The sequence below is a fragment of the Chenopodium quinoa genome, unplaced genomic scaffold (genome assembly GCF_001683475.1).
Source record: "Chenopodium quinoa cultivar QQ74 unplaced genomic scaffold, ASM168347v1, whole genome shotgun sequence".
Taxonomy (NCBI): domain Eukaryota; kingdom Viridiplantae; phylum Streptophyta; class Magnoliopsida; order Caryophyllales; family Amaranthaceae; genus Chenopodium; species Chenopodium quinoa.
The window spans coordinates 334,291-347,187 of NW_018742418.1; the positions used below are offsets into that span (position 1 = coordinate 334,291).

At 37.7% G+C, this 12,897-nt stretch overlaps 2 protein-coding genes and 1 long non-coding RNA gene across 3 annotated transcripts; all 3 read right to left on the reverse strand.

The window, feature by feature from the left end:
- Positions 1–1,794: 1,794 nt before the first annotated feature.
- Positions 1,795–2,751, reverse strand: LOC110708189. The gene is made up of 2 exons (XR_002508651.1): positions 2,510–2,751; positions 1,795–2,091 (listed from the first exon to the last, which is right to left on the reverse strand). It is a non-coding gene; the product is annotated as an uncharacterized LOC110708189 (long non-coding RNA).
- A 6,982-nt stretch (positions 2,752–9,733) lies between these two features.
- LOC110707541 (putative nuclease HARBI1) lies at positions 9,734–10,801 on the reverse strand. The gene has a single exon (XM_021885565.1). It carries the CDS (start codon positions 10,799–10,801, stop codon positions 9,734–9,736), a length of 1,068 nt encoding a protein of 355 aa, XP_021741257.1.
- A 1,180-nt stretch (positions 10,802–11,981) lies between these two features.
- Positions 11,982–12,626, reverse strand: LOC110707552 (glutathione S-transferase T3-like). The gene has a single exon (XM_021885571.1). It carries the CDS (start codon positions 12,624–12,626, stop codon positions 11,982–11,984), a length of 645 nt encoding a protein of 214 aa, XP_021741263.1.
- Between the last annotated feature and the right edge of the window lie 271 nt (positions 12,627–12,897).

Below are 12,897 nucleotides of genomic sequence, written 5' to 3' on the forward strand. Positions count from 1 at the left end.
CTTGGTAAAATTAATGGGTTCACTTAAGTACCATACTTTATTCCGCCAAACAAAAAAACAGAACCATACTTTCAACTAAAATTTTACATGAAAATTTCAATTAATTCCAAAAGATCTAGAAAGCATCTATTATATATATATATATATTAAAAGGCGTTTCTTTTAAGGGAACGGTGCCATATGACACTCTTCAAAATATTTGCACAATGCCACGTCACTATCCAAAGGAATATGCGCCATGTAAGCTTGCTACTTCATTTAACAAAACAAATTATGCTTTGAAAGCGAGAATAGAACCCGTAACCTCCAAAATACAAAGGTCATACATTTACCATCTCAACCAACTTTGATTAATGTCTTAAATTTCACATAATTAACATTATATATTCCTTTAATATATTAAGTAAATTAGAGGTCATATTTTTTATTTATTTTTCACAAGATTAAAAATTAAATACATATGAGGTACAAAAATAAAATAAATAACAATAACACCCGAGAGAATGCCCGAACCACACACTAACTATACAAATAGTCGAACATAATTATCAAATTAAAGAAGTACAAACTAGCAACCCGGGGTATCACCTGGACCACAAACTAGTTACCTATTAAAAACATACAATAATGTAGCTACATGTCTACATGAACAACATTAGCAATTGTAAAATACCTCTTAACACGTGTGCAGGCCCACAACTAGTTTACACAAATATACTGATGAGCATGATAGATCACATGCTCAAATCTCGCCACCTCCATTTATAATTTCACTAATCTATCTATATATATATATATATATATATATATATATATATATATATATATATATATATATATATATATATATCTATATATCTATCTATCTATCTATCTATCTATCTATCTATCTATCTATCTATCTATATATATATATATATATATATATATATATATATATATGCCTTATCATATCACTAATAAATAAAGCCGGTCTCACAGTCAAGCCACAAGACAGAGACACTTGGCATTCCAGTTTTTCGCCAAGTGTCAAGTCATGTAGGCGACAAATAGGTATTATTGTGACACATGATGTTAAATAAGCGAATTTTGGATAAATTTTATAAGATAATAAAAATGTTGTACAGAGTTTTATTAACAATATAATTCTAATATTCCATTTTTAAAAAATTAATCATAATTTTTAATAAATATCCTATAACTCAGTTCTATTTCCATCATAAAAGTCATTTAAAAGAGTTCTTTAAAATAAGTTCCGTTTATAATATTTTTTTTTTTTAAAATAACAGAAAATTAGTTAAAATAAGTTTTAATCGGTTTTAATTCAATAAAAATAATTTAAGTTCAATAAAGCTAATTTCAAGTCAACAATAGCATAAATAGCTATTTACAAACAAAAGTACAAAAAGTACACTATTATACAAATAAGCGATATGATATCGTATATCTAAATATCCTGCATTATCAAAAGGGATTATATAAATATAACCGTATTTAGCATTCAAACCAAGAAGTTTATTCTAAAATCTTATCAACAATTTGGGCATCGCCGGGGCAAATAGGGGTGAAAGTTCGGATTTCGGTTTGGATTATTGGCCAAATCGAATTTAGATTCAATCCAATCCAATCCAATCCAATCCAAACCCAAATAATTCGGTTTTCATAAACGAATCCAATCCAAACCGAAATTTTTTTGGGCTATCGTTTTGGGCCTAAAAATTGGGCCTGTTATTGGACCTTTCTGTTTTGGCCCTTTTGATGGCCTAATTTTGTACTTGTTCCTGAACAAAAGCATAAATTTTTAAAGGAAAAGCTTAATAATTTTATGAATTACAACACAACAATAAGTTAGCAGTCCATAAAAAGTCTTAAGGCGTAATATTTGCCAAATTTAGGAGATAGCATAATAAAAAAAAAGAGTCCAGCCATTAGAATAAAATTTCCGACATAACAAAAGTCTTAAAAATGCAATAAAAGTCCTCATTATACTAATAAATTCAACACGGAAGCTTCAACAACATTGCAACAGGTCCAACATGATGGCAGTAGCTTCAAGGCCTTCAATAACATGTCAGCTTCAACTCTTCAAACCTTTAATCAACATACTTATAATACATCAAACTTAAAATTCAGAACAACACATAAACACCTCATAACAACATATAATACAATAAAGTTAAAATTCAGAACAACATATAAACATATAATCTAACCGAAATTTCCAAACTTAAAATACAGAACAACCAAACTAAAACAATCAAATTCAAACATAATCTAAAAAACAATCAAATTCGAACATAATCTATAAAACAATCAAATTCGAACATAATCAAATTCAGGTATGATGTATAATCATCTAAAAAACAAGTGGCTAACTAACAAGGGCAACACGATTTGGGATTAATTCGAACATAACAACAGACATAAGAACCAACGCGATTGGGGAAAAAACCAGAAGATAAACAGCCAACATCTATCAATGGAATTACCAATGGAATAGATCTGTTACCTTTGAGTGTTGTATGAGAGAGTGAAAATGACGGAGGTGTTGGTGAGGGAGCACGCACAAGGGAGCCGCAAGGTCTGACGCAATGGAGGTCTTCGCACAAGGTGGTGAGGGAGCCGCAAGGTGGTGAGGGAGGTGCTGACGGCGGTGGTGAGAATTTAGGGAGGTGGTGAGCCGCAAGATCTGAACTCAGAAGAAAGGAAAGAGGAAAGGGAAAAGAGGGAGAAAAAAAAAAGGGTTTAGGTTTATATATGAAGGGGAAATGGGCTAGGATATTTGGGCTTTGTATAATTCGGTTTGAAATTTCGGTGGTCGGTTTTTTGAAGCCCCAAACCAAATCCAAATCGGAATATTTCGGTTTTGGATTTTTGAAACCGATCCAAACCGAAATATTTTGGTTTTAAACCGTATTACTTTCACCCCTAGGGCACAAAACTAGTAATTCCTCCGTTAATGGTTATTTGCAACAACCGTACCGTTCACGGAGGCCAATGCAAAACTTTTAGTGGCTGTTTAGGAGTGGGTAATTGGAAAGAGGGGCATGTGATTAAGCCATTTAAAAAGGAGGGAAAGTGGTCCCTTTTTTTTTGGAGAGAGAATCTGCCAGAAAGTGGTCCGTTTTTTTTAGGGGCCAAATTCCCCCCCCCCCCACAAAAAATTTTACCCTCCTTTTTCAAAAAATTCAGTTTGTACTTAAAGTTCCCCCCCTCGAATTTTTCCCTCCCCTTTAAAAAATTCAGACTGTACCCAAATTTTTCCCTCCCTTTGAATTTTTCATTCAAGGTGGGGGTATTAATAGAACCTGCTAGAATTCATTACAACATTCAAAACAAAAGTTCCTACATTTAATAACACCATTGTTTCTTCCCAAAAGTTAGACCTAAACTAACATCCTACAACTAATTAGTCCTAGGTTAGTTGCAACATCTTCATCCGTTTCCTCTGGTTCAGCAACAACACAACACTAAAAAAAAAGCCACCTCACTTCATTACCAGCCCTGAAATCTGGGGAACTCAGCATTATTAGAATAGGCAACATGGCAGAAAATTTAGATGATGATTTTTTCAGCATTGATCAAATGCTAAACGATGAAAGCAATATGGGACACAGTCAGTCAAGCACCATGGAAGGGACTGAATACAATGATAACAACAACATACATGAAGAAGCAATGTAGCAACCCAAAGGCAGAAAACAACTCACTGTTTCCCAAAAAAGAGAACTTGTTGATGCTTTTCTTTTGAAGCTAGAGGGTGGGGAATTGCCAAGAGGGTATTTATCACAGCAAGCAATCAAGTTCAATGTGCACAGGTCAACAATTCAGAGGCTATTCACAGACATAAAATCCCAAATGGCAGTGGGGAATGTGATAGATGTCAGGAGTAAGAAGCTTGGCAAAACTGGACCCAAACCAACAGAGTACACAGATGAGTTTCTGCAATCAGTCCCACTGTAAAAGAGGCAACTGAGAGAAGCTATTTAGCTGCTCTCAAAATCTCACATGTCACCATCCATAAATTAAAGAAAAAAGGGAGATTCAGAACACATACAAGCACAAATCACCCAGCACTGCATCCAACCACAAGATAGCAAGACTGAAATGGGTTTTAAGTCATCTACTGCCTGCTGTAAAGAATGGGGATCCTAAGTTTATGGATATGCAACAAGTAGTACACATTGATGAAAAATGGTTCTACTTGAACCCAGAAACAAGGAGGTTCTACCTCCTGCCAAATGAGCCTAACCTATATAGGTGCCAACAGTCCAAAAGGTTCAAGGTAAAAGGCATGTTCATGGCAGTCATAGGAAAGCCAATATTTGACACCCATGGAGTAGTACTACATGATGGAAAGTATGGAATATTTCCATTTGTGTATGACATCACAACAAAGAAAAAAAGAAAAAATAGGGAGGCTGGTGCTGTGGAAATAAAGGCAACACAGAATGTGAACAAGGAGGCAATTAGGGCAATGCTTCTGAACAATGTACTTTCAGCCATCAAAAGTAAATGGCCGCCCCATCTGTCCAAGGACATATGATTCAGTGGGATAATGCCAGACCACATCAAATTCCTAAGGATGAGGAATTTATTGCTGCCTGTCAGTCAGATGGGTTCACATTTCAGTTCATTTACCACCCAACACAGTCCCCCGACTTAAATGTGCTAGATCTTGGGTTGTTCAATGTCATACAATCCATACAATACCAGTCATTTCCTAAGGACTTAAAGGAACTCATAGAGAAGGTCAAAGAGGCATATGAATTGTTCAACCCAGTGTTGAATAAGCACTGTTGGATAACACTACAATGTTGCATGGAAGAAATATTGAAGCATCTAGGAGGGAATAACTTTACCCTACCACACAAAGGGAAGAAAAGGCTGGAAAGACTTGGCATGCTACCAGAGCAACTAGAGGTGGACAGGAATGTGGTTCAACAAGCTGTTGATTACCTCAACACTATATTCATATCAACAGGTGAAGGCAATGAAGAAGATGAAGGCATGAAAGTTGATGCAGACTGAACACAAGTCAAACACATGAGCAAGGTGACAGTGAGACTGCCACACATAACCAATGAATAGCAAGGAAGCAACTGGAAACCTAGTAGGTAGTGTTTTCCTTTTTTATTTTGATAATTGTATGATTGTCATTGGTTAGGTGTATTTTGTTTACAGTCATGGTTACTATTATTGTAAGGCAGTCTTAACTAACTTTTTTTTGAACATGTACAAGCTTTTGATAGACTTTGTGACATCAATTGTGGTTGGTTTATTTTCAACAAGTGATTACTAAATTAGAGCAATTGTGATACACAGACACATACATCAATCCATCAGAGGGGTTTTTTTTTTTCACAGAAATTGCATAAGTGGTTCCCTCAACAACAACTCACATATGAAGTTGTTGGAGCAATTCCAACTTATGAATTTTATGTATCAATGAGTCCCTTCATCACTTGGATTTTCCACCCACACACAAAATAGTCAGGGACTCTTAGATCACCTAGGGACAGACATCTCATAAGGGGACTCATACAGGGACAGACATGCAGGCCACAAGTTCATCATCATTGACCATATCAAAAATCCCAATGCCTTTAGTATGCCTAATTTGTTCAACCTCAAGGTCAATCAAAACATAACAGAAACCAGGAATAGCCAACCAATTGACAAAACTCACAAATTGACCCACACAACCAACAGAGAAATGAGTACCCACAAATGAACAAATACAACCCCAGAGACAGAAGTACCAACAACTAGACAACAGTATCCAACAACCATAGCACCCAAATTCCCAATCACATGCAACCAATACTATCAACAAGTCTGAAAATGGAAAACAGAGCCTAATTAGGGCAACCAGCAACCAAATGAGGCTAATAATCACAAATCAGTTCAAACAAGCCACCTATTCACCCAACAACAGCCTACAATTACTGTGCATAAGTCTCAACATAGCAAACAAAGCCTAATTAGGGCAACCAGCATGCAAATGAGGCTAATAATCACAAATCAGTTCAAACAAGCCACCTCTTCACCCAATAACAGCCTACAATTACTGTCTATAAGTCTTAACATAGCAAACAGAGCCTTATTAGGGCAACCAGCATGTAAATGAGGCTAATAATCACAAATCAGTTCAAACAAGCCACCTCTTCACCCAATAACAGCCTACAATTACTGTCTATAAGTCTTAACATAGCAAACAGAGCCTTATTAGGGAAACCAGCATGCAAATGAGGCTATTAATCACAAATCAGTTCAAACAAGCCACCTCTTCACCCAACAACAGCCTACGATTACTATCAACAAGTCTCAAAATAGCAAGCAGAGCCTAATTAGGGCAACCAGCATGCAAATCAGGCTAATAATCATAAATTAGTTCAAACAAGCCACCTCTTCACCCAACAACAGTCAACAATTACTAGCAATAAGTCTCAAAATAGCAAACAGACCCTAATTAGGGCACCCAGCAACCAAATCAGGATAACAATCATAACCAGCAGATAAATCACAAACTGAGAGTACCTGAACTTGATGAATCAATAAATTTAAGGGTAAGAAAAGAGTTACGCTGCAGGATTAGTTGGAGCCAGAGTTGGAAGGGTTGTAATCCCCACCGCTTTCAACAGCCTCGTCAACAAGGAACTCAGATCTCTCCCTTTTTTTGCCAGAGAGAACTTGGGTAGAGCTAGATCTACCCTCATCCACCGCCTCTTGAACGGTTTTCGCCGGCGAACAGGCTGCAAAAGGGGGTTCAACATCCTCGCCCTTCAGAACATTGACATCAGTTCCCTTTTTGGTCGAACCCTCACCCTTGTTGCCTAGATCTGCATCCTTAGCCTCACCACGCTCCTTATCAGAGTCGTATGGAGTAAGCTTTGCACCCTCACCAGACGTACGCCTCATATCCAGGTAAGTAGCCATACGCGTTCCAATCAATCTCATCTTCCCAGTACGTCGTTGGCACTTGTAGGTCGCAACAACGCCCAGATCTGGGTTTTTTTCGTTTGGGGAACTCATTTTTATGGGTTTTTGGAGGAACAAAGTAGAAGAACACCCAGATCTACAGAAATTAGGGCTTCAACCAGGAGAGAGAGTGAGGTAAAAGAGGTCGCTTTTGGGAGAAGAGAGAGAGTGAGGTAGGGCAGATCGAAACAACAGAAGAGAAGAGTGTTGGAATCTGGAAGAGATTCCAGAAGTATAGAGGCGTCATTAATGGAGGTGGTTGAAGGATGCAATGAAGAGGGTGGGTGAGGAGATGAAGAGAATCTGATGAATGGATGGATAATGGGATAAATGAGGGTAATATTTGGTGGGAATCGTTAGGTTAGATGTGATGATTATAGGGTTATTTAATTAGAGTAAAACATTAGGTTAGTATCTAATTAGTTTTTAACAAGGGCAGTATGGTAATTTTGTAGATTAAAAAGTTACTAATTAAGGAAATAAAACAATTTGTTGCAAATGATAGGAAGCACCTACTTTTAGTAAATGTTGTAGATAACCGTTAATGGAGGAAGTATATGCTTTGTATATAAACAGGAGATTTTTTTTTTAATTTATATATATATATATATATCTATATATATATATATATATTTCCAATTCATTAACTTGGCTAGAAACTTCATAATTATGTAATTATCTATTATTATGACCATTGAATTACATTTTTCCAGAGATTTCTATATTTTATTTAGGAAAATTTGATTTTAATAATCCAACCTTTACGCGATCTAATTTTATTAATCCGACCTTTTGATTATTCCACAATAATCCAAACTTTGGGGGGTGTTCTATTCTATTAGGCCAAGCAGGTCACTTAACCTACAATAATAAGTCACTTGCCACGTGTCGCATTTTCATTTGTCTAGAAAATAAAAAAAAATTTCCCTTTTTTTCCCCTATCATCTTCATCTTCTTCCTCCCTTCCACACCTTCATGAATGGTTCCCACTTCCGGCCAGACCTCCGCCCACTACACCTCCACTTCCACCTCCTACAACAATGAACCTCACCCTACCAACCACCACCCTAGTCAAAACCCAGAAACACGACACCCTGAATCCAGAAACCCGACCCTCCGTTGAAACTTGACCTCGAACCCAAAAACCCCCACCCACCATCGAAACTATCACAAATCCCCACCCCACTGCCGATTTTTTTCAAATTCTCTCTCCCCCAAATCCTTCTTCTTCTTTCTTTCTCTCTTTGTTTCAATTTCCCTCCATAGTAGGAAATCATACTATGGGGACTTTCTTTACCTAATGAATGCCTCAAATTGAAGGTTCAATTGCTTGAAACATCAAATCATCTTCTTCGGAAGCCCTTGTTTTCGGGTTTTGCTTGAAACATCAAAGAACAAGCCCTTATTTCTGGGTTTTGATTCGAAATTCTGGGTGTTGATTTGGAATTTTGGGTTTTTGTACGGTGAGGCATGGCTGGAGGGGGGGGGGGGGAGGGATGGACGAAACGGCGGAATGAGAGGGGAATGGGGAGAGGTTGGCCGGGAAAGGGAGGTTGGGGGGAGGGAGTGGCCGGGATTTGAAGTGGTTGCCGGACGGGGATTTAGCTGTTGGAATCAATGGGGGAAAGGAAAAGCTGAATTTTTTTTTTAACTTAAAAAAATGAAAAAAAAAACAATACTTGAAGAACAAGTAACAAGTCACCTTGGCCTAATAGAATAGAATACCCCCAAAGCTTGGATTATTGTGGAATAATCAAAAGGTCAGATTAATAAAAAAAGACTGCGCAAATGTTGGATTATTATAATCAAAATTTTCTTTTATTTACTATTATTTCTAAAAACTAAACATGACTCGAGAATTATCTAATTTGTATCGTATTAACATTGTGAGTTGTGACTCTATTCCAACAAAAAAAAAAAAAAAATTTAAACGTATGGATCATTGAAACTATAGCCCATAGTGTTGGGTCAGTCCTAGAATAATGGCAATGGGCTTTTCAATTTGTAGGTGCAATCAATCATAATGAGAAGTCTATACCGAGTGCCTACTGCCGCCCATCTTAATAATTTTGTTCCGTATCAGCTAACTAACAAATTCAAGATTTGGATGGGTCCCACAAGTTGGCCCGCTTTTACTGCAAGCCATCCGTAAGATTTTTGGATGTTGGATTGTTGGGGACTGAGGGGTTGGTTTTTAGAATGGTAGAATCCCTTCGAGAGGAGATTCCGATTACTTGTTCCGAAATACCAAGTATTTGATTTGCGCCTAAGAGCATCATTATTGGTGAACAAAAAAAAAATGGTTCATGGGTCACTATCACCATTTCTCTCTCATCCACATCAACCCAACAAACCATTTACAATATTCACTCTTAACAATGAACACTAAACAATGGTTCATCATCAATACTCCCTACCCCACCTTATTTTATTTTTGTAAATATAATCTATTTAATTCATAATTATAATTTATTAACTCGATGTCAATGTAATTAATTGACGTATTTAATTTTTTAATCGTGATTACTAATTAAGAAATTATCGCGTTTTTTTATCAGCTTTTTTAAAAACTAATTCTTGTGATCAATATTTTTAAACAACAACGCCGCTAATTTTAATTAACATAATTAAAAAAAAGAGGTACAAATCGTGATTACAGTAATACAACTATAATCAAGTACATTTAAAAAAAAAAAGAACTACTACACATCGTTTTGTAAGATGTCCTTAGGGATAACCATTTGTTGTAAACCTAATTGCGTAAGTTCTCGTTGTTACCAAATTTATTCCATATATGTGCGACCAAGTCGTGTTTTAGCTGCAAATGAGTCTGTTGATCCTCAATCTCTGTTCTACGAGTCAAGTATAAGCCGATATCCACAATACGATCAGTACGGTACTCGGTAGTGTCCTCATTAGCGTTGCCTCCAGCATTCATAAACTCATTGGTATTAACGTTATTTTGATACGTCTCTCGTTCATCTTCAACGATCATATTATGTATTATGATGCAGGCGAGCATGATATTGTGGAGTATGTCGGTATCCCACGCCAAAGACGGCTTTTTAATAATGGCAAAACGAGCTTGAAGGACCCCAAATGCGCGTTCAACGTCTTTCCTTGCAGCTTCCTGGTGTTTTGCGAATAAACGATCCTTACGAGCTTGTGGACTCGTAATGGATTTCACAAAAGTAGCCCATCTAGGGTAGATTCCATCAGTAAGATAATACCCATTCGTATAATGATGACCATTGACTACGAAGTTCACAGCAGGTGTTCGACCCTCTAAGACGTCTTCAAACACAGGGGATCGATGAAGCACATTAATATCGTTGCAGCTACCTGGCATCCCAAAGAACGAATGCCATATCCATAGATCTCTGTCCGCAACTGCCTCCAGTACGAGAGTTGCAACTCCTGCTCTTCCTTGATACTGCCCATTCCATGCGTGTGGACAGTTCTTCCACTCCCAGTGCATACAATCAATGCTGCCTATCATGCCAGGAAATCCACGTTCTTCCCCAATACGTAGCAATCTTTCCATATCTGCGATGTTTGGACGGCGTAGGTACTGATCACCGAACTGGTTGATGACACCTTCTGTAAACTTTTGGAGTGTCAATCGTGAAGTAGCCTCACTTATACGGACACACTCATCACAAGCGTCTGAAGCACACCCGTAAGCTAGTTGTCTAACGGCCGCAGTGCACTTTTGAAGTGGAGACAACCCAAGACGACCTGCCGCATCTCGCCTTTGTTGAAACCAAGGGTCATGTTGGGTCACTGCGTTGAGAAGGCGCTCAAACACATGTTTACGCATTCAAAACCGGCGCCGGAACAAGGAACTTGGATAAACTGGGACTTCCGCGAAATAGTCATTGTATAACCGTGCATGACCTTCTTCGCGTCCCCTATCCTTTCGGGGCTCAGTAGATTTGCGTCGGCGTTGCTGAGTGGCAGCTTGAATAATTGGTGGAATATACTCATGCATTACGTGTTGTATCATAAGACACACTTCATTACGTTGTTGAACTCTAAGCTCCCTTCCCTCATCATCCGAGTTAGATGAAGATGAAGAGGAATCGGTTGAGCTTAAGTTGAAACTGTTTGAATTCATTTTCTACGTAAGAAATGTAAGATAGAGTGAGGTTTTCTAATAATAACTGCAAACGATTTATGTGTTTGTGTGTAAAATAAATGAAAGAATGGTGTTTATTTATAGTGAACTAATTTGTAATTCTTCTTCAGAAATAACTGAATATAAAGAGACAAAGATCACATGGGCTATGACAAACACTGGATTAGAACCACACAGAAATTGAATGGAGAAGAAGGGTTTCATATGGGCTAACAAAGGGGAAATTAAGATACTTACATAATTATATATAAAGAGACAAATTGATATAATTGAATAAAGAGACAAAGATCACATGGGCTATGAAAATGGGATAGTGGAAAAGATCCATTTTACTGATTAATTGATAAAGTACAAATAATTGGAAATGAGTACAAGAGGTTGAACTGGAATTGAAAACTTATCACTACTGAAAATGAAGATTACAATGCCTAAGCATCATTAGTGAAACTTTTAATTTTGTTCTGAAGTATTACTATCATTTCGTCTTCCCACTGTTCTCGGTTTACTTTCTGTTCTAGACGAGCTAGTTGCTCCCAGTGGATCCTATGTTGTTCTAGCTTAATTTTCCGTTGTTTCCTTGCCTCCTTGCGCTCCTGTATTTCAAGCCTCTTCATTTCTGCTTCGTTTGACATATTCATCGAATCCCCAAATAGCTGCAATCGGGTGTTGAATGTTTCTAATTCCTTAAATGCTTCACTTGATGGAGCTTTACCCTTCAACCTCGACTTAGCCTTTTTAATTCCTTCAGAACGAGCTACTCTCTCATCACTGACACCCATGCTGGTCGGTGTGGTAGGTGAGGAATTTTCACCCTCATCCCGTGTCCTCTTCCCACTACTTCCGCTCCCTACAGACTCATCCGTCAGTGGAGTTGAATGTGGACGTCCCACCGAAGGCTTGAATGTTTGTTGGTCCAAGAAAGATCGGAATTTGTCCATTCCTCGTAGAAGGTGAATCGTCCGAACGAGTTCTCATGGATTTTGTGGGCCTCTTGGATAACATCATCTTCGTTATAGCCACTTCCCATTCGCTTCCGGGCCTTATCATAGCTTCCGCACCACTTTAACACGGCTTCAGAGATTCGCATCCACCTTCCCTTCAAACTACTAATAGTTCGTAGGGATATTTCAACTGGATTCGATACCCTGGCAGCATCGTATGCGTCCAAGACTCTGTTCCAAAATTGACCCTTCTTTTGATTTGTGCCGATAATTATGTTGGTGTTGGTGTTCATGTAGGCGGATATAAGAGCCGCAGTTTCTGATCGCGACCAACTTCTATTGTTTGAACAACCAACATGAAATTCCGGAGTTGATTGGAGTGGTTGCTGTAACATTTGAGTGAAGTTTTGATGGGGGGAAGGAGTTTCATTTCCCTCACCATCATCCTCGCATTCTTCATTTGCCTCATCTTCTTCATATAAGACATTGCTCGATTCCCAAATATTGGGATTCAGTTGTTGTGACGAAAAATAACCAGATGCAGCACCATATTCACCGTAACCCATTGGTGTCATGGATGGATGTGGGAAATTTGAACTGCTTTGAGAAAAATTAAAATATTGAGGGAAATTTGGTGGATTATATGGGAAACTTGACTGGGGTCTTTGAGGATAAACACTAGAAAAATTATGGGGAATATTTGTGGGTGTTTGTGAAAAATTAGGGGGATTTGGATAGAAATTGGCTTGATTTGGGATAATATTTTGACCCAAATTTTTTTTCTGCTTTCTATTTGTATTGGGGTTGGTATTAGCATCCATAATTATAATTTATAAT